The following is a 21,922-nucleotide window of genomic DNA, read 5'->3' on the forward strand; positions in this document are numbered from 1 at the left end:
TAGACCTCATCACTCCAGTAGTGTGTGTCTGTCAGGAGGCTCGGGTTAATTATCCGGCTGCTGTTTTCAGTGTGTCTGTGACTCTCGCCCCACTGGAGGCTGTTCTACTGACTCGGTGTGTGTGTGTTTCTCTGACTCGGTGTGTGTGTGTTTCTCTGAGCTGAATTAAAGAAAGCTCACACTCACGACGCACTCAAAGGCCAAGCAGTGGCATTCGATCAGCAGTCGTCTCGTCACAGCGATAGTTCACGCAAAAATGGCATTTTGTCATTATTTACACACCGTCATGTTGTTCCAAACCTGTGTGATTTCTGTCGACTACTTTCAACGCAAGTACAACGAATAACTCAAGCATTTAATCTTAGAAAAGTCTCAAAAGCTCAGTAACGGCTAGCAAGTGAATAATCTCATAATCATTGAGTTGAATGGAAGAACCAGATCGTTTGTAAATTAATCATTTGACCAATTCACTGAAAGGATCGGATTCATTCATCAGTCAGATATTGAAGAAACGGTTCCATATAGAAACAAAGTCGCCCTGTAGTCAATAACTGTATCCCTTAACTCATCTTACACCAAAATGACATATTTAAACGTTTTTTTCTTCATGCCTTAAAATATCTTGAATGTAACTCGACACCCTTGCCTCATTTAGTATGCGCGGTTCTATGAATATGCAAATGAGCCCCGCCTCCACTCACTCCCTCAGCTCAGAGATCCACTGGTTGACGATCACACGTTGATCTGATTGGTTACAAGGTCGTTTGTGACGTCAGAAACACCAGCGATTTCAACCCGTGTTTTTGAGACTGTCTTTGGTTCACTGCAGTTTTAAGCAGAAAATACTCAGCAATGCTGTCGACTTATGAACTTACACATGGTGTGTCTTAAAGCGTATTAAAAACACCACATAGACACATAAACAACATTAAACGCTGGATTTACACCACAGGGGGACTTTAAAGGGTTCCTTCAGGTGCTTCATATATAGAACCTTTCATTGGATAATTTTATATGGTTTTAATTAAGGTTATGAATTAAACAGCTTGAAAACATACTTTATCAGTAGAAAAATTTAAATATCTCGTTAGACGTGAATGTTTTATGAAATCAGTTAAGACATTTCTCCTCTTATAGAACCATAGACTTCTGTATAGAACCGCATTGAACCTTTTTTATAGTAGTGAATTAATTCTAACAAATGACTTAATTTCAATTTATATTTCTCACCAAGATCACTCTGAATCTCAAATGCTTCAGTTCTCCTTTTATCCTAATTTCATGAAAAGACCAACCGGTTTAGCAGGTTTAAAAACATCATGAAGGAGCAAATGATCACAGAATTTTTATTTTTTGCTGAACTATTCTTTTAAAGTCGACATTAGTCTGCAATTTTCTTCTCTATTGTGACGTCTATCTGAGTGAAACGCTTCTGGGACAAGAACAAATGTGGGCGGGGCTTGATTATGTCTCTGGGGATTTGATTGGATGGTGGTTTGCTATTGGCTGATCTCATGTGAGTGACAGGTTATAGCCCCGCCCAGAGATGAGGGGAAGTTATTCTGATTTAAGATTGTGCAGAGTAATGATTTGCACGGATAAATCATTTATAATAAAACCCGCAATATTCCATTAAAAAACCCAAGAATTGTCCGTTTGTATTTCATGGAGGCTGTAAAAGCGTAAGTCTGATCTGTTCTGCGTGATTGTTGTGTGTCGCAGCTGGGAACGGTGAAGCTGTCGAAGCCGGTGGCTCTGTGGACGCAGCAGGACGTGTGTAAGTGGCTGAAGAAGCACTGTCCCAATCAACACCAGGTGTACAGCGACTCCTTCAAGCTGCACGACATCACCGGTAAACACACACACACACACACACACACACACACACACCTCCTGTCAGTCTGATCATGATCTTCTCCAATGTCAAATACCCACAGCTCTCACACACACTGCTCTCACACACACACAGAGACATTCATGACGACACTGCCATTAATTGCTACCGGCCCCGTCGAGATGATTATTAGCTCAGGTGTGTGTGTGTGTGTGTGTGTGTGTGTGTGTGTGTGTGTGTGAGAGAGAGAGCTGTGTGTGTGTGTGTGAGAGAGAGAGCTGTGTGTGTGAGAGAGAGAGAGAGCTGTGTGTGTGTGTTTTTTGTGTGTGAGAGAGCTGTGTGTGTGTGTGTGTGTGAGAGAGCTGTGTGTGTGTGTGTGTGTGAGAGAGCTGTGTGTGTGTGAGAGAGCTGTGTGTGTGTGAGAGAGCTGTGTGTGTGTGAGAGAGCTGTGTGTGTGTGTGTGTGTGTGTGTGTGTGTGAGAGAGAGCTGTGTGTGTGTGTGTGTGAGAGAGAGAGAGAGCTGTGTGAGAGAGAGAGAGCTGTGTGTGTGTGTGTGTGTGTGTGAGATAGAGAGCTGTGTGTGTGTGTGAGAGAGCTGTGTGTGTGTGTGTGTGTGTGTGTGTGTGTGTGTGTGAGAGAGAGAGAGAGCTGTGTGTGTGTGTGAGAGAGAGCTGTGTGTGTGTGTGAGAGAGAGAGAGCTGTGTGTGTGTGTGTGTGTGAGATAGAGAGCTGTGTGTGTGTGCAGCGCCGCCGCTCCCACCACGCGCATCACGCGCTGTGCGTAGGGCACCAAGTGCTGAGGGGGCACCAAAAATAGCCTAATGAAAAACCAATCATCAAACTTCTTGTTATAATCAGATTCAGCGCGTTCTTCCTCTTCATTCCGCAGCGGCGCCGAGCAGAGACAGAGAGCACGTCAGAAACACAGGACAGGGTGTGTGTGTGTGTCATGTGTGTGTTCATCTGAGCCTCATTGGTCTGTCACTGCTCGTCAATGTCAGAATATTTGAGATGACCAATCAAATCAAAGTAGGCGGGCTTTATGTTCACAGACGCTGAGCGCGAATTTTAACAGTGCAACTCGACGCTTCAGTGTACGGTCAAGTGCGAGATAAGATGTAAGTAGCTAAACTTAACTTTATTTGACAGTTTTTTTTAGGTCATAAATGATAAACGAATGACAAAAAATAATTAGGCAAACTAATATAGTTTTGTCTAATTTCGCTATTTTGAACTGAAAATAGGCCTATGTAACATGTAGCCTAGTGTAATAGTTTAGGCTATTGTCATTGTGAGGGGACAAGAAACATGAACAAAGCCGTTTTCATCATGTTAGCCACAGGATTAATAATGAATGTGTACATATTGAGAATAAAATACAAATTGTAACCTTTAGAAAATTAAAAAAAGCCAACTTTAGGAGGGGAAGAGACAGGGCAAGATAAAAACAAAGAGAAAAAGAGTGTGATGCTGATGAGGAGAGAAAAATAATCAGCTGCCCACTGACATGGTTTTAAAGCTGTTGTTATCGATATTTTTTTTTTTTTTTTTTTTGCCTTCACAACATCTTAAAATGCACATCTGTAGTTCAGAAAAATCCAAAATTTCCCCCGAACACCCCTAACTAACCTGCCTCAAATTCGGAACCCCAGTGATTATAAAACCATGCCATTGCATGGTAATGAAACTAGTTAATAGTAAGCATTAGACCCTAAACTAAAGTGTTACTTTTTAATTTTTGCATTTTTTTTATAAATCATACCCTCATTGGGGGCTTAGCCCCCCTAAATGAAAATCCTAAATTAAAATGTTTTTTTTTTTTTAGGGGGGGGCGGGGGGGCATCATAAAGGAATTATGCTTAGGGCACCAAAATGGCTAGCAGCGGCACTGTGTGTGTGTGAGAGAGCTGTGTGTGTGTGTGTGTGTGTGTGTGTGTGTGTGTGTGTGTGTGTGTGTGTGTGTGTGTGTGTGTGTGTGTGTGTGTGTGTGTGTGTGTGTGTGTGTGTGTGTGTGTGTGTGTGTGTGTGTGTGTGTGTGTGTGTGTGAGAGAGAGAGCTGTGTGTGTGTGTGTGTGTGAGAGAGAGAGAGAGCTGTGTGTGTGTGTGAGAGAGAGAGAGCTGTGTGTGTGAGAGAGAGAGCTGTGTGTGTGTGTGAGAGAGAGAGAGAGCTGTGTGTGTGTGTGAGAGAGAGAGAGAGAGAGAGAGCTGTGTGTGTGTGAGAGCTGTGTGTGTGAGATAGAGAGCTGTGTGTGTGTGTGTGTGTGTGTGTGTGTGTGTGTGAGAGAGAGAGAGCTGTGTGTGTGTGTGAGAGAGAGAGAGCTGTGTGTGTGTGTGTGAGAGAGAGAGAGAGCTGTGTGTGTGTGTGAGAGAGAGAGAGAGAGAGAGAGAGAGCTGTGTGTGTGTGAGAGCTGTGTGTGTGAGATAGAGAGCTGTGTGTGTGTGTGTGTGTGTGTGAGAGAGAGAGAGAGAGAGAGAGAGCTGTGTGTGTGTGTGAGAGAGAGAGAGCTGTGTGTGTGTGTGAGAGAGAGAGAGCTGTGTGTGTGTGTGTGTGTGTGTGTGTGTGTGTGTGAGAGAGAGAGAGAGCTGTGTGTGTGTGTGAGAGAGAGAGAGCTGTGTGTGTGTGTGAGAGAGAGAGAGCTGTGTGTGTGTGTGTGAGAGAGAGAGAGCTGTGTGTGTGTGTGAGAGAGAGAGAGAGAGAGCTGTGTGTGTGTGAGAGCTGTGTGTGTGAGATAGAGAGCTGTGTGTGTGTGTGTGTGTGTGTGTGTGTGTGTGTGTGTGTGTGTGTGTGTGTGTGTGTGTGTGTGTGTGTGTGTGTGTGTGTGTGTGTGTGTGTGTGTGTGTGTGTGTGTGTGAGACAGTGTCTTTAATGTCGTGTGACCTACAGTAAGTCAGTGATGGATGACTGTACCGCTGTTATTCATGTTGTATTGTGTTTTAATGTGTTCGTACTTCAAGAAGCGTTAGAGAGATAAATTGCATATACAGGCTTCACATTCTAATGAAAGCAACATACTTTATTTACCCCTACAGCCATATATTATATTATATTATATTAATAATAGTACCTCAATAATAGTACCATAATGATACTAAAATAACTAATATATATATATATATATATATATAATGTACTTGTAATTTTACTTATTTTGTTGTATGTAGTTTGTATTGATTTTTCTTTTTGTACATCAAGTTAAACTGAATGAATTTTTTTTTTTTCAGTTAACAAACTCTAGTTAGTTTTAGTAACCCTAATTATATTTATGTGTGTGTGTGTAATATATATAATTATATAGTATTTGATCTTTTGGATTGTGAATGCAGTTTGTGTTAAGCTAATGCAAGATCCAATTATCCATAATTTATTAATAAAATATGCAAGCTGCTTGATTTGATGATCCAGGATTAATTAACAGGAATCTGTTCATAAACATCAGGCCTCCCCAATTAGAGACACAAAGCAATTTGCATCATGTCTGGTCAAACCATGCGTAGCGCAACACGTTTCACCGTAGTAAACCGAGATCTCCAGACGACACGCTTACACACACACACTGGCTTGTGCAACTCACGTCAGATGAGCTGTGCTGAAACCACTCATTTTACTAACCTTACATCCGAGTTATTGTGTGCCATTTTATAGATATTTTTTTAATTTAGATTTTAATTGATTATAAACATGGCTGATTTTCACCATGTAATTTGTATTATTTTTTTACTTCAATGGATGTGCAGTTATATGAATAATATATTAATTGTCTATTTTCTGTTTCAATTATTATTTAAAAGTTTTAGTAATTTTGCTGTATTTCTTTATATATATATATATATATATAGCCTAATTTTCGTTTTTTAATATTTCCATATATTTTTATAAATTGTTTTAGTTTTGGTTATTTTAGTTTTAATATGCTATTATATAAACTCTTGGTATTGATTTATAATCAGATCTCATTTTAGAGTTATTCCACCTGAAATTCAGAAGGATTAGCAAACTCTTTCATACATTATCAATCCACACAGCCTCACATACAGCTTTAAGATGCACATAATTACTACCTCATTATTTGCCACTAAGTGTGGTGTGTTTCGTTTGAACAGCGTAGTAAGATAAACCTTTTCAGATTCACCGTCTCCCGAATCTGTGCTGAGCTGAGAGTTTGACTGGAACACCGAGCTGTCATTAAAACTGCATTAAAGCATATTAAGGCATAATTAGATATTAGTCCCTAATCTGCGGTAATTACTAAGACAGAGGCAGCGAGTGCGTTGGTAAATGAGTTAAGCACATATTTCTGATAGCGTAGGTGTCGTCAGGGGAGAAGGTGTGCACTCGTTCTGTGTAATATACAGAAGATAAGAGAGAACGACTGAAGCTCGGAGACAATGAACTCTGGGCTGGATTTCAAAGAGACGTCAATCCCAGTAGGGTTATGAAGACGCAACCATTAACGCCTGTTTAGTAACCAGCTGTTGTTTGACATAATAGATAACTGGAAGTTCATTCTTTTCTGTGTTCTTTTTCTAAACACATGGTGGTACTTGCATCTGTACACCAGGGGCCCGTGCCATGATGACGACGGGAGATGAACACACTCGGGGTTGCGGGATACCATGATCAACTCTCTCTGTCAGCTCAGGCTTTATACTGAGTTTAGGTGTGACATCATCAGTAGCGAACAGCCAATCACACGCTGAGAAAGGCCCTGTCCTAAATGGCACACTCCGGACTTGTCCACACTTCGGTGACGTCATGTAGTGCGGACCTATAGACCTTATTCGCAAACACCGGAAGTAGCTAACCGCGGCCATTTTGTTGACATGACATCTGTCCTGCTGCCTCTAGCCGCGCGCAGATTTGAGTTGAGGGGAGCAGTGTTGCCAACTTAGCGCCTTTGTCGCTATTTTTAGCGACTTTTCAGACCCCTTTAGCGACATTTTTTCAAAAAACCGACTAGCGACAATTTTAGCGACTTTTGGACAAACCTCAGTAACCTCCAAATGTTGCCAGTCCTATCCTGCGAGCGCGAGGTCTTGCTTTCTCCCTGTCGTCACTCTCTCTCGCTGCGTCTCTCCTGTTCAGGGAATGGCTGAGAGGAGCGCACGGTCGCTGACAGACGCGAATGAGCAGTGTTTTTCCACGGACTGATCACTTATCTGCTTTTCTTTTGTTTTATATTTAAAGAATTTAGTTTGACCATTTTAATTTTATTTCTTTTCTTGTGCTTATTACTTGTAACACTCACTATCACATAGCTTAGTTCATCCGGTTCCCTAACTCTCTCAATTCAGATAATGTTCCACATACTGTAGGCCTATAAAAAATATAATCATTCACTAAATTATAGCTACTCGTTCAATTGTCTGACAACAAAAAAAATAGGAAATAACAGCTTTATTTGACATTCGGCTATATTATATTAAATAGAGCATTAATTTAGAGAGAAAACGCACTAGGCTGACAGAACGCAAGTACGACGCGATGACGTCATTAATATGCTAATTGACGTATGACGTCATCTAGCGACTTTTAGGGAAGGCCTTAGCTACTTTCCTTTGAAAATAGTTGGCAACACTGGAGGGGAGCAGTAGCGTTAGCCTAATGGCTTCATCTCGTCGGTATCAAGAGAAGATAAGCTTGATTGGTGTGGACCCACATCAAATAGACCCAATAGCAGTGCGTAGGTTTGATTTTGAAATTGGTGGGGACGGGGACATCAATATTTAATATATTTAAAGTTTTGATCGAAAATATTGCTAGGGATATATCAGTGTCACTGGATATTGGTAGGGACACGTCCCTAGCGTCCCTACTAAATTCTACGCCCCTGCCCAATAGCATTAAGTAAAGATCCGTCCTTATTGCCAGCCGTAACTTATCTGGATATTTATAACTAACTTATTCCGTATACAAACTACAATTTACCTCAACAAGGCAACATAATGAACGACACTCGTCTCATTCGTGGAGGTGGAAAAACAAGTTCTTGTGACATGCAAGATTTGTTGTATTAAAATGTAAATGCAAAAGAAAAGGCATGAGAGTCGGTTGTTAAGTTTTCATTTAAAATGTTTGCGATTTTAATATAAGCACATGGTTACATATTTGACCACTTGCTTGAGCAACTAAATATATAGAAGTAATGCATGGAATAATTGGCTTACGTTGTTAAAATAGTGAGTATGTGTTAAAATAAAAATAATGAGTGTGGGTGTTTGTGGTACAGCCGCGGATCAGTTACGCACTGCAAACGCAGCACATAAAGCACTTTAGCGCGTCCTGCTTCTGTACCGTATACGCACCGCACACGCATTGCACACGGATTATGTGTGAAACCTGTGGTAAAATGATGGGAACAGACTTTTCTGTGGGGAGTTGGCTGAAAGTTTAGCCTATTTATCCTAGCTAGCCTCTCCTGCGCTGGCTCAACTCTGTCTCCTTCCCTTCACGTTTTCTGACAGTCGGTAACTTATCGCATAAAAACTAACTCCGGGGATCTTATTGCTGTTGTTAGAACAGCCGTGTATTACAAAACACACCATCACGCTGTTTAAAAAAAAAAATACAGTGATAATACCATGGATAATACCGACGCTGCCTCGCTTGTCAATTGACCGACTAACAGTTGCCGTGGTTTCTATGTCAACAATATGGCCGCCGCAAACATTGATGACGCAGATCGAATAACATCTATAAGACCCTTAAGGCCAATTTATACTTCTGCGTCGGGTGCGCGCAGTAGGTACGGCGTAGCATACGCACAGACGCGTACCATACGCCGTACCCTTCGCCGTAACCTGACGCGCACCTCCTCAAAAATGTAACTACACGTCGCGACGACGCGGACCGCAAGATCTGTGATTGGTCGGCTTGGTAGCATCGCGTTTCCTCCTATGCATTTCCGGCGTGTTCTTCTGCACCGCCCGCCATTTTCAAATTCTAAGTACAGCAAAACTGTTAAAAAAACTAAAAATTTACCTTTTCCACCTCGATAAGCTCCAACTCCAACATGATCTGCTCTCTTTCAGTCGCCATTGCTTGTAGTAACCTAAACTCAAAACAGCCGCGAGGAATCTTCTTCTTGCCGCGAGGAATCTAAACACAGTGGAACATTAAAACCCTCCGCCGCCAACTAGCGTTTCGGCGCTGTACTGCAGAGCAACGCAGACCTAAACGCAGAAGTATAAATGCTCATGACGGCGTCGCCTACGTGCGTAGCCTACGCCGTACACTACGGCGTACACTCGACGCAGAAGTATAAATTGGGCTTTAGCGCGAGTCCGCGAGGGCGCATAGCTGGGTTTCAGTCACGTGATTATGATGACGCGCGGAATTCAGATGGAGGGCAGGGAGTGAAGAGCGCAATGGACGAGATGGAGGAAAGTCTGCACTGGACTACTTTACACGCTATTACAAGAGAAAGATATAAACAAAAAATCAAACATATGTTGGACGTGATCCTTACGTTATGAAGAGGAGCGATTTTTCAACTGAATTGAACGATTTTCCTGCCATCGAGGCGGTAGATATCAGCAACTACCTCGTCTTACAGACATACTTTGACTTTACAAAGTTCGGAAACGTTACACGTTAACTTACACGTTACACAAACATAGCCACTTAAGTTGTATTAACTCGCCTTTGACGAAGTGATTACTGCACACACGGGCATTTTCCCATTCGGCTCCTCCCGACCGCAGACGTAGGTTTGCAAGCCGTTTTTCCGGAGTTTTTCGGTCAATTTCTTGCATTCCCCCCTTATGAACAACATCTTTTGGTACACGATAAAAACTCCTCGTGGTTTGATCGATTTAAGTAACCATAAACGACGCAAAACATAGGCATTTTGAGTTTGTTATAAATACAGCAAATCACTTCCTGCCTTCCATTTGCATTTCGCGCCATGGCAACGCAGTGGCGTGACGTCATATGAAAACAAGCTATTTAGAGGTGTTTTTGGGACAGACTCGATCGTCACGCCGGAAACAGGAAGACGGTCTGATTGTTGTTATGGACAGGAGCCGCAGGTTCGGGGAAATATGCTGTCTATTGTTGTGGTGTTTACATATGACTCAGTAAAGCCCTGATATTCTGTTCTATTTATTTAATGAATCATAATGCGATCGTATTATTCAGCTCGCTATTATTAGCCTATGTTTGAGACATCAACCACTGGTTGATGATCATAATGTTTGTATAAACTTGTCATAGAAACCGTAATGATAATTACACTTAAATATTTTCTTCTCAGCCATGTTAACAATTGTCCGTGAGCGAAATCTCCTCCCATCCGTCGTCTGATTGGCCTTTCGCAAGGATTCCTGGGTAGTTAAAGTGCGTGGAGCCTGCATCTATGTGGGCTTCGCTGAAGACCGCTTCAAGGGGACACAGGGGGCGCTGCTGAGCACACTACACAGCGTTAACATGCTAAATGGGACGGCCTACGGACTCGTAGACTCGGCGAGCGCGCGCAATTTAAGTCCACGAGACCGAAAGTCCGCATGAAGTGCGCCATTTGGGACAGGGCCAAAGAGTGAAACTCATTCAAAACTCAGTGAAATTCATTTCTCGCGAGAGAAACAGCGCAATTCACTTATTAAATAGAATTTAAACAAATTTACATAGCAAGAAGAAAATAGCTGTCTAGGACAACTAAAAGACAAGTCTCGCTACTGTATATCAAGGCAAGTAAACGTTATGAAGTTAGTTTATACAGTTGATAAAGGTAGAGAGAATTGAACATAAGCTCACATTGTATAGCGTCATCTATTCATTCTAAAGCGTATTTATATCACCTTTATATATTTATTCCTTTAAAATCTGCGTAATAATAATTGATGAACTAAAATTGTACATGTGTGATCGATTAAGGGTATAATAATTACATAAATAATTTCTAAATCATACAAATTTATTATTCTAAATAAGAATTACTAAAAGCCAGACGATTTACCCTTTAAAAATCATTTGCTGTAGTGACCTTTAATGTGGAGTGGCTTTATCGCGTCAGACATGTGACACTTTGCTCACAGCTGATTGGTCGAAGAAGTTCCCGAGCCAGGTTAGCCGTGGAGCGTGAGTTACTATGGCGATGAACACGCTAAACGCCAAACCACTTTCATGGTGCCTAAACCCAGGGTTGGCGCACACTAAACTGAAACACACCTGGCTATCCACCTAAACCGGCTTCATGGTACAGGCCCCAGGTCAGTTATAAGACTTCCTATGCCAGGTGTGTGATGATATCCTCTTTCGGTTGTGGGAAAAAAAAGCTGGATATTTATCAAGTCTTTTAATTTTTTGCATTATAACAGATCAGTTAAATCAGCCAGGTCAGAATTATTGCATTCATGTTCTTGTTGTTGTTGTTTGTTTTGTTTTTCAATGTAATAATAATAATTGTGCCCTTGGCTTGATTCACTGTGAATAATATGTGCTGTGAAAACAGAGAGAAGTGCGATGCAAAGGCATTAGACTTCATATGCAAATTAGGCGTCAACTAGTTAAAATGCGCACATTCGCATCTAATTGACAGGGCAATGCAGGTAAATAGGATAAACAAAACAACTAAAGCATATCACCACAGAACGTCCCCAGTTAATGACTTGCATACATCAAGAGTCTTTCCCCCTGAAATGTAGAAATCTAAATTGGTGAATTTAGAAGAAATCTACAGATGCAAACAGATGGAGGATCGTAGGTTTAAAACAAACTCCATCTAAATGTGGATTTTGAAGGTTTTATTTGATGATGATGATACAGTCCTCCCTCAAATGTGAAACTGAGTCCATGTCACCATCAGGTGTAGCAAATATATACTTGATTGAAACGAGTAGCAATAGAAAACATGCACATTGTGGCATGGTTTCCTTCGCTGCTCTATGAATACTAGGAGATATGGTTTCTGTCTGAACTGATTATTTTGTAGACATCTTTTGAAAATGAAACAAGTGCGTGAGTTTGAGGCAGATAAAATTAACTTTTTTAATTTAATTTTTAAAAAAGGAAGTCAGAGTTGTGTTAATATATATACTTTTTTTGTTTAAAAAAAGTAATAAAAAATACGTAATTATGAGAAGTGCCCTTTTTTTCACTTGAGCCCCTGCCCCTCAAAATGTCTGTTCTCGTCCCTGGACCTCATTCATATATTTTAATTTAATTAGTGCACAGAAAGCCACTGTAGACAGCGCTTAGAATTCACAAAATTACGCCAAAATGCTTGTTTTTTCGAGTATCTTCACCAGCATATAGCATTAAATAAGTTTAATGAAGTCTTAAATGAGAAAATGTGTGTCAGATCCGCGTCGGCTCTTAAATTGACAGAAGCCTATTAAATCTGCTGCTGTTTGTCAAGTAAAGAAGAGTATAACTCACTGCTCTCCTGACTGAATAACTTTTGTAGCTTTAATAAGGATTAATCTATGTACTATTTATAATTTATGCATTGAAGAGTGAAGTGTTTGATCTAATTAAAGGCTAAAATTGAGAAAGAAATGTATTTCATAGAGACATCAGTTGCAGTATTGGGGTATGATGCCTTCTTTCATAAAATAAGATGCCATTAAACACACATTTAAAGGTGCCCTAGAATGTTTTTTTTTATTATTTTATAATGTTTCCTGGGTTACCCTTATAATGTTAGTATGTTTTTTAGATAAAAAATAATATAATTTAGAAATAAATGGCATTTTTCCTAGCCTGATTTTAGCCTCTGATTTGAACACTCTGTTTGAAGGGGCGTGTCTCTGTGGGATTCAGTGTAACCGCGGCCACTGCTGTGATTGGCTGTGGGATTCAGTGTAACCGCTGCCACTGCTGTGATTGGCTGTGGGATTCAGTGTAACCGCGGCCACTGCTGTGATTGGCTGTGGGATTCAGTGTAACCGCGGCCACTGCTGTGATTGGCTGTGGGATTCAGTGTAACCGCTGCCACTGCTGTGATTGGCTGTGGGATTCAGTGTAACCGCGGCCACTGCTGTGATTGGCTGTGGGATTCAGTGTAACCGCTGCCACTGCTGTGATTGGCTGACATGCTTGCATATGAAATAGCAATGCATTACATGTGAAACTCTCTCCCGAATACTTTTACTACAGCTATTATACGTTTTTACTATAACAGCTATCGAGATTAACGAATCGTGAGATGTTTTTAAAGTATTTAGATCTATTCCCATCACATAAAATGTTGCCGTGATGAGCATTGAGCAGATGACAGTGTGTTGATCGCGAGAATGAAGATCTTATCATTGCAAAGCAGTTTCTAAACTCTCTCTAAGGCTTTCACCAATGCAAACACGATGATGTAAATACACTGTAAAAAAAAAAAGTTTTTTCACAGAAATATACTGTATTATTTTACAGATCTTTTCTGTTTTTTTTAACATTACGTGTAAATGTCATTAAAATACAGAAAAAAACTTTTATTAAAAACATTAACCATAAAATAAAAGTAATAATCTGTAAATTCATATAAAGAGAAATTATAGTTTTTTTACAGGATTATTCTTTTGTTTAATTGGCTTGAATGTTAAATTACATTAAATTCTATGTAAAAAGACAAAAAAAATCGCTTATTTAAAATTAAGACAACTATGTGTTTTTTTACTGTGAAACCTTAAATTTAAGGTAAATACATGTAAAAAAAACAATCGTAAAAAAACGGTAAAAAGTCTGGCAGCAAAGTTGCCAAACACTTACCGTCAAATTACAGTAAAAAACCTTAAGTTGTTCTACGGAATAATTCTGTTTTTTAAAATACAGATATTTACTGTAAACATTTTCTGTATTTTTACAGTTCCACTGCTGTAGAATGAAAAGAAAATCTCATTAAAAAAATGTCTGTAGAACATTAAACAAATGAATAAATCTGCATATAAACTTGAAATTATTGCAGGAATACCTTACAATTATACAATTAAAGAAGTCTTCTGTTTTTACACAGTATTCTTTGGTAAATTCATAACATTATCAATTACATTCACAAGAACTCCCCATCAAAGTACAGATTTTTAGATGTAAAACACGTACTTTTCACATTAATGTATAGGTTTACTTTGAATAAACTTACTTTTATAGTAATTTAACGCAACTATCCAATATATCTACATACTTTTAATTCAAGGAGTTCACTTTATATAAACATTGTTTTATAGTAAATAAAAGCAACTATCCAATATATCTACATTACTTTACCATTAATGTATAGGGTTAGGGTTAGGTTAGCACCTCACACCTATCAAATACAGGGTAAATGTAAAACTTCCAAGTCCCCTGCCACCAATGCAGATATTTTTCAGAAGCAAAGATAAACTTTGCTGGCCACATCAGCTTAAGATTCAACAAGTGCAGATACAAGAGTGATAGATAAAAAATATATACATAAAATAAAAATAAAAAAAACAGCTATGTAGGCTATACCTTTCATGCAGATATGCTGTAAATAAAAATTGAACATAATAATTACTGTGTGTTATACTACAGAAACAGATAAAAAAATATTGCCTTGAAAGATGGATGAATACAGTAGGAGATATTGTTGCACAAGAGCTTCGTTGTGCAGTGTAACGTGCGTCATTGATTTCATAACGAGTTTGGCAAGTGTCCAGATAAACTCGCGCTGTGTGGAAAGATTGTTCTTTGATCGCTTTCTGTATATACTATGTTCACAATTTAAATACGATTATTTTCATCCTACTAAAAGAAACGATGTGAAGCTGATATTTTAGTCACTGGCTTGACTTACTGATGCATAAACAGTATTGAACGATTTTGAGAGAAAGATTACCTGTCTGAACTTGAACAATTACACATCAGAAAGTGTTGCTTGGTGGCTCGATCCGAGGCCAGCTCTGTATTGGCCCAAGTTGAGGAAACACTCGGTGAAATGTTTGGAAATTTCCAGAGAAAATAAAATTAACCCATTGTTTCTTCAGAGGCTCAGATGAAGGAACTAAAAAATACTTTTGTGTTCATGTGTACATCCACACTGAGCAACTGCCATGCTTCGGCTGCGCAGTTCCGCCTGGCATTGAGGGCTGGCATTATGCAAATATTTGGAGGCGTACATATTAATGATCCCGACTATTGCGTCACAGTCGGTATTGTGTGGAGAACCGACCGTTTTTCAGGGGTGTTTTTCATAAACGTGAATTAAATGAGAACGCGAAAACAGTCCAGTTTGAGATTCACTCTATGTCATGTCCATGCACTGAACTCTTGTTATTTGACTATACCAAGGTAAATTCAATTTTGAATTATAGGTCACCTTTAAAATATAGGTTACTGTCTTTGTTGTTTCTACATTCATTTAGAGATTTAATGTAAAATAATTTAAAAAAACTTTAATGTCAGGTGTGATTAATTGTGATATATTACAGAAAAATTTGCAATTAATTCGGGGTTTTTTATCGATTGACAGCACTAAATGTAATTTATTTAATATATTATTTTATACTATAATACATTTAGATTTTTTTTTATTAAAATAAATTATTGTAAAAAAAATGTATGTATAATAAATAAATTGGTGTTTTAGGTGTACAGGTCAATTTAGAAGTGTCGTTTATTTATGGCACATTTAAAAAGTCATGTGATCAAACACAATGAAATATTGCATTTGAGCAGAAAAAACTGAATCGGTCACTTTTACTTGCGGTGTGAATATTGCTTATACGGTTTTATTTACAACTTCAAAAGATCAGTTTAGTAGAGTACTTTTGCAAGAAAATACTATTTCAGTTTTTCCATTTCACAATTTCACGATTAATTCCCTGTTACTTGCTGTTTGTCTTTGTAAGTGTTTGAGAAATTGACTAGCAATTTCTGAGTGAAAATTGCTTCTGCACCATTTTTCTCAGTGCAAGTGTCCATTCTTGAACCAGTTTCACAGCAATGATGAAAGATGTCACTGGTGGGTCTGGTGTGGGAACTGGTGGGTCTGGTGTGGGAACTGGTGGGTCTGGTGTGGGAACTGGTGGGTCTGGCGTGGGAACTGGTGGGTCTGGCGTGGGAACTGGTGGGTCTGGCGTGGGAACTGGTGGGTCTGGCGTGGGAACTGGTGGGTCTCGTGTGGGAACTGGTGGGTCTGGTGTGGGAACTGGTGGGTCTCGTGTGGGAACTGGTGGGTCTGGCGTGGGAACTGGTGGGTCTGGCGTGGGAACTGGTGGGTCTGGCGTGGGAACTGGTGGGTCTGGCGTGGGAACTGGTGGGTCTGGCGTGGGAACTGGTGGGTCTCGTGTGGGAACTGGTGGGTCTGGCGTGGGAACTGGTGGGTCTGGCGTGGGAACTGGTGGGTCTGGCGTGGGAACTGGTGGGTCTGGCGTGGGAACTGGTGGGTCTGGCGTGGGAACTGGTGGGTCTCGTGTGGGAACTGGTGGGTCTGGTGTGGGAACTGGTGGGTCTCGTGTGGGAACTGGTGGGTCTGGCGTGGGAACTGGTGGGTCTCGTGTGGGAACTGGTGGGTCTGGCGTGGGAACTGGTGGGTCTGGCGTGGGAACTGGTGGGTCTGGCGTGGGAACTGGTGGGTCTGGCGTGGGAACTGGTGGGTCTCGTGTGGGAACTGGTGGGTCTGGTGTGGGAACTGGTGGGTCTGGTGTGGGAACTGGTGGGTCTGGTGTGGGAACTGGTGGGTCTGGTGTGGGAACTGGTGGGTCTCGTGTGGGAACTGGTGGGTCTCGTGTGGGAACTGGTGGGTCTGGTGTGGGAACTGGTGGGTCTGGTGTGGGAACTGGTGGGTCTGGTGTGGGAACGTCAGATCTTCACATCTAAATCCCCCTGTTTCATGATCATTGGCTCACTCTCTGTGGTTTTACAGGAAAGAAAGGAAAGTTTGACAGATAAACGAGTCCAGCTGGGATGTTAGTAATCTAGCTGTTCTGGTGTTTCCACATGTGCTGGTCAGTCAGTGTGTGTGTGTGTGTGTGTGTGTGTGTGTGTGTGTGTGTGTGTGTGTGTGTATGTGTGTGTGTGTGCAGTTCTGGCTCTCGGTCCAGAGAATACTGGGTGTGTGAGACATTGGGTTTATTTATTGGACTTTAATAAGAGTTATAAACAACTCATGTAAAGGAGACTCCCATCAGGCTGCACACTGGTGGTCTTGGCGTAGTTTATGGACTTTTTATGGACTTTGATCATTCAGCTGACATTTTCATCAGAGCGAATTTATATATATATTTTTTTGTTTCATTTTGAAAATTACATGCTGTAAAATGGGACATATGATGTTTGTTGAAATGCCTCTTTTTTTTTTTTTAAGATATTAATATATCTTAAGGAGGCCATATTATGACCTTGATGTAGTTTTCAGGCTCTACTAGAACAGGTTTTCCTGCTTGAATGTTGATTATTCTCCTCATATTCTCCATTGTTGCGGCTCCTCTCTTCCCAGTCTGTCAGTAACGCTCTGTTTACTTCCTGTCTCTATGAAGCCCCTCCTTCTGAAAAGCACACTGTGCTCTGATTGGTCGGCTGGAGCAGTGTGTTGTGATTGGTCGAGCGCTTCGAGTGTGTTTGGGAAATGTCCCGCCCCTTTCCATAACCGCCAGTTTAACACACTACTGACTAACTCAACCAGGCCCCGCCCCTTTATTCTGCGTATGAATTATTATAATGAGGAATATTGTGACGTGTTCGTTCCCGGAAGAAACTCAAGACTACAATGGAGGCGTTTCAGGAGTTCAGAAACACTGATATAGAGAATAACCTTGTAAATGCAGAGCTTTTTCATGCTCATGCAAAATAGGTCATCTATAAAGATTCGGCACATGAATGCTCGTGTGTTAGGGCTGAATGTGTGTTTAACTCCAAAGTAACTGCAATGATGTTTTCCACAAAACATTCCCAGGGTCGGATCAAAGGACCCAAACTACTCATCGATCTGGCGCGACGCCCTCTATAAACACACAATCTCATCTGGAAACTGCATGGATGACGTCTGCACAATAGCAACTGCAGTTGTTTCATATTTGATGCACCCTTTGCTTTATTATTTACTTGGTACTTTCACAGTTTTTGGTTTGCTGTCCTGTGCCGGATGACGTTGTGAATAAAAAAAAAACCTTAAGGAAGGCCTGTTCACAATATGAATGATAATTATAAAAAATATCTATATTAGAATCCACATCAATGTACAATATAGTTCTTTTTTTGTTGTTTTAATAAGTATGTTGCCGCTTTAAATGCTTGAGCTCTTAAAGCAAAATGGATTTTGATTGGCTGTCAGTGTTTCTATTGTTTACCTGCTGGAAACTATCATTGTGAAAGTGATTCCAATGATATCGTTTCTCTGTGCCGTTATTATAGTTGTGGTTTGGACTCTGCTATTCTTTTATATTTTTAGAACTGTATCATTATAGTTAGCATGTGACTGGGAAAAGTAGCATACAGCACTGAGAAAATGTACATCTTCAGCCTTTATTCAAACGTTATTGAAGATTTCGCAAGCATATTGTGTAGTTGTGCTTGGAGTCAATTGTTTTGTTGTGATAATAACGCAGTGAAACATGCCAAATTGTGCGACATCATTTTTGACCAGGCTGTCATATAAAGAAATTATGAACACATGCAAAAACAAGGGAGAACCAATGAAATATTAATAACTGATTATGTTGTAGTCAATGTGTGCTTGTTGTTTTTTCTATGCATTTGTTTTTACATGGTAAAACCTGTAGTTATAGTTTGGCTCTCTTTTTTTTTTTTTTGCCAAATAATCTTTTAGTCCCTTATTATAATCAGAAAAATACTTTAACCAAGTTTAGTGTTTAGTTCTTTCCTCATACTTAAAATTTTAAAACGATATACAATATATACAAAAAATAAAACCATATTTTAATGGTTGCATCAAACTTGTTGGGTCATTAGAAACAAATATCTACTCTGGACATCACTTGTTAATCAAAAATTGCATTCATATGAACTGACATAAACATGCAATTAAAGGGATAGTTCACCCAAAAATGTAAACTCTGTCAGTAATGACTCTCCATCATGTTGTTCAACCCCGTAAGACTTTCGTTCATCTTCGCAACACAAATTAAGATATTTTTGATTAAATCTGAGAGCTGTCTCACTCCTCCATAGGCTTCTATTGTAATTGAAACTTGCCGGCCCAGAAAGTTATGAAAGACATCGTTAAAATAGTACCTTAAGTTTATCAAGCGACGAGAATACTTTCTGTGCGCAAAAAACAAACAAAAATTTATTCAACTCTTCATTTCTTTCTCTGTGGGCCTCGAGTGAGTTCTCGTAGTGTAACAGCGCAGCGCTTTTGGGTTGCACGTCACACGCAGGCTCACTATTGGTCAGCATCACACACACATGACCAGCGTCGGCCAATAGTGAGCCTACGTTCTGACGAAGCGCTGCGCTGTTACACTACGAGAACTCACTCGAGGCCCACAGAGAAGGACGAATAGTTGAATAAAGTCGTTATTTTTGTTTGTTTTTTGCGCACAGAAAGTATTCTCATCGCTTGATAAACTTAAAGGAGAACTCCGGCGCAAAATGAACCTTTGGTCTAATAAAACATTGGTACCTAGTCAGGGCCGGCGATCGCCTAGGGTGGCAAATGTGTTGGGGGCGCAGTCGCCCTCTAGTGTCGCCCTTTGCCTACTTCCCATTAATCATAGAATTAGAATGACAAGCGAAATAAAACATGTTTATTAAACATGATCATCATAAGGCGCCCCTCAGCCACACGTTTAATTACTTGTCAACATGATTATTAGATTGAATTGACCGCTTCAGACAGGAGCCATCTTTGGAAAACAGTCTTGACTAATCAAACCACGAACGAAGTGCTAAGTGAGCTGAACTGTATGAATGGCGTTCGTGGTTTGATTAGTCGAGACTGTTTTCCAAAGATGGCTCCTGTCTGTATACACGAAGTGGACTGTCTTTATCTTTATCTTCTTATTAAACGGTCTGTACACTTACAAAGTTCTCAATGCTTCGTTTTGCATGTAGGGACCCTCATTATGTTACTGTGTTCGTGTGGGGCTATTTTGAGTCTTGTTAGTGGTATTAACTAGCGATTTCTTTTTACTTATTAAATGCCCCCATTACTAGCGTTATACGCTAAACAGTTTTTAGAGATAAAACTCTTTACATTCGATTATCATGAAAACAAATCTCAGAGAACGGTTGACTAGGTACCAATGTTTTATTAGACCAAAGGTTCATTTTGCGCCGGAGTTCTCCTTTAAGGTTGAGCCGCTGTAGTCACTTGGACTATTTTAACGATGTTTTTCATAACTTTCTGGGCCGGCAAGTTTCAATTACAATAGAAGCCTATGGAGGAGTGATCCAGCTCTCAGATTTAATCACAAATATCTTAATTTGTGTTCTGAAGATGAACGAAAGTCTTATGGCGTTGGAAAAACATGAGGGAGAGTCATTACTGACAGAGTTTACATTTTTGGGTGAACTATCCCTTTAATTGCATGTTTATGTCAGTTCATATGAATGCAATTTTTGATTAACAAGTGATGTCCAGAGTAGATATTTGTTTCTAATGACCCAACAAGTTTGATGTCTTATGGCGTTGGAAAAACATGAGGGAGAGTCATTACTGACAGAGTTTTCATTTTGGGGTGAACTATCCCTTTAAGGATTTTGTCCCTCTGATACAAGAAAACAACAGATTTTTGCCGTAATAACAAAAGGGTCAGTAAAGTAAAGTCAGTAATAATCTGCTAAATCCCGTTCCAACGCAGCTCTGGAGCTCAGGATTTCCGGGCTCCCGGCAGCAGTCGTGTGTGTGTTTGGGATTCAGCTCGATGTCCTCAGTTTCAGCTCTCGGTGTTCCCGGTGATTTCCTCGAGCGAGATGATGAGGAACGAGTGTCTGAAATGATGAGGTTTGAGCATCTGAAATTGCAGTGTACCGCAGGGATGCAATTCACAGCCATCAGATCAATTTTCCAGTATTCTGTGGAGAAGGACGGAGAGAGGAAAGATCGGATTGAATTGTGGTGATGTTGGAGGATAAGAACATGATGTGGCCTGAATGAAACCACTGCAATTTTTTGTGTTTTGAAGGATTCTGAAGGGAAAGGAGGCGGTTAGTCTTTTGATGGCCACATTAACAATTAATAATTCGACCGTGATCACTCGCTCCGCAAGCGTATTATAGCTGTTATACGTGATAAAGAGGTAATAGTCGCGTTCTGATGGATGTAGAGGTGAGTGGTGTGCATATTGAGCAGACGACTCGCACAAGTGACGCTTCTCTGGATGATGATGATGATGTATAATGATCATCTTGATAATGCTGTAGATTTGTCTTCAGGGGAAATGGAGGCCTGCGGCAAACCATCGGATTGTGCGATAGTATCTTTCCAAACGTGCATGTCCTGTGGGAAGACATGATCTCGATGCTCATTCATAATGGTTTGTCTCAGTTCTTGTTATTTTTCAGGTAAATGTTATGAGAGATGAAGGGAAATTTCTCCACCACTAGAGCCACAACTGGAATTGGAACAATTATTATCAAACAGGTTTCTGAAACACTCATCCATGTCTGCTATTGGTCTAACCAGTATAAGCTAGTAAACCAGTATATTGGTTGAACCAGTCAGGCTGGTTGTGATTCTGCAATGTTCCTCGGTGCCTAAAATGGTGTGTGTGTGATTATTTTTCTACTGTATATAATTTTTTTACAGTGAATTGCTGCCATTTTTACAGTGGATTTCTCCTCAGCATCAGATTCACCGATTTCCAAATCTGTTCTCACTGGCATTTTTCATTTAGACTTTGTTCCTCCTCCATGTAAAGTAGGTAATTATTATCAAACAGGTTTCTGAAACACCCATCCCTGTCTGCTATTGGTCTAATCAGCATAAGCCCCACCCCCAAACTCACGTGATTGGTTGAACCAGTCAGGCTTGGTTGTGATTCTCAAACGAACTGCAATGTTGATGTCGCCTCAGTGCTTAAGATGGCTAGTTGTCTCTTCATGTTAAGCTTGAATATGAGGAAATACTTTAAGATTGACATTCATGAACTGCTTTAATATTACACTGATTTTACTCCTTTAAATCAATTAGTTGAAGTCACAATCACAATCATGAATGTGTTGAACAAATGAACGTC

At 40.2% G+C, this 21,922-nt stretch overlaps 1 protein-coding gene across 2 annotated transcripts in view; it reads left to right on the top strand.

Moving 5' to 3' along the window:
• The window catches only part of samd12 (sterile alpha motif domain containing 12), a 125,765-nt gene that overhangs the window by 21,011 nt on the left and 82,832 nt on the right, over nucleotides 1-21,922 (top strand). For both annotated transcript variants that reach the window (XM_056240890.1, XM_056240889.1), the window contains exon 3: nucleotides 1,723-1,852. In XM_056240890.1, the coding sequence (XP_056096865.1) occupies nucleotides 1,723-1,852 (130 nt within the window). The remainder of the gene's footprint in view (nucleotides 1-1,722; nucleotides 1,853-21,922) is intronic.

Source organism: Rhinichthys klamathensis, unplaced genomic scaffold (assembly GCF_029890125.1).
Source record: "Rhinichthys klamathensis goyatoka isolate OS25496 unplaced genomic scaffold, OSU_Roscu_1.1 h1tg000617l_1, whole genome shotgun sequence".
NCBI lineage: Eukaryota > Metazoa > Chordata > Actinopteri > Cypriniformes > Leuciscidae > Rhinichthys > Rhinichthys klamathensis.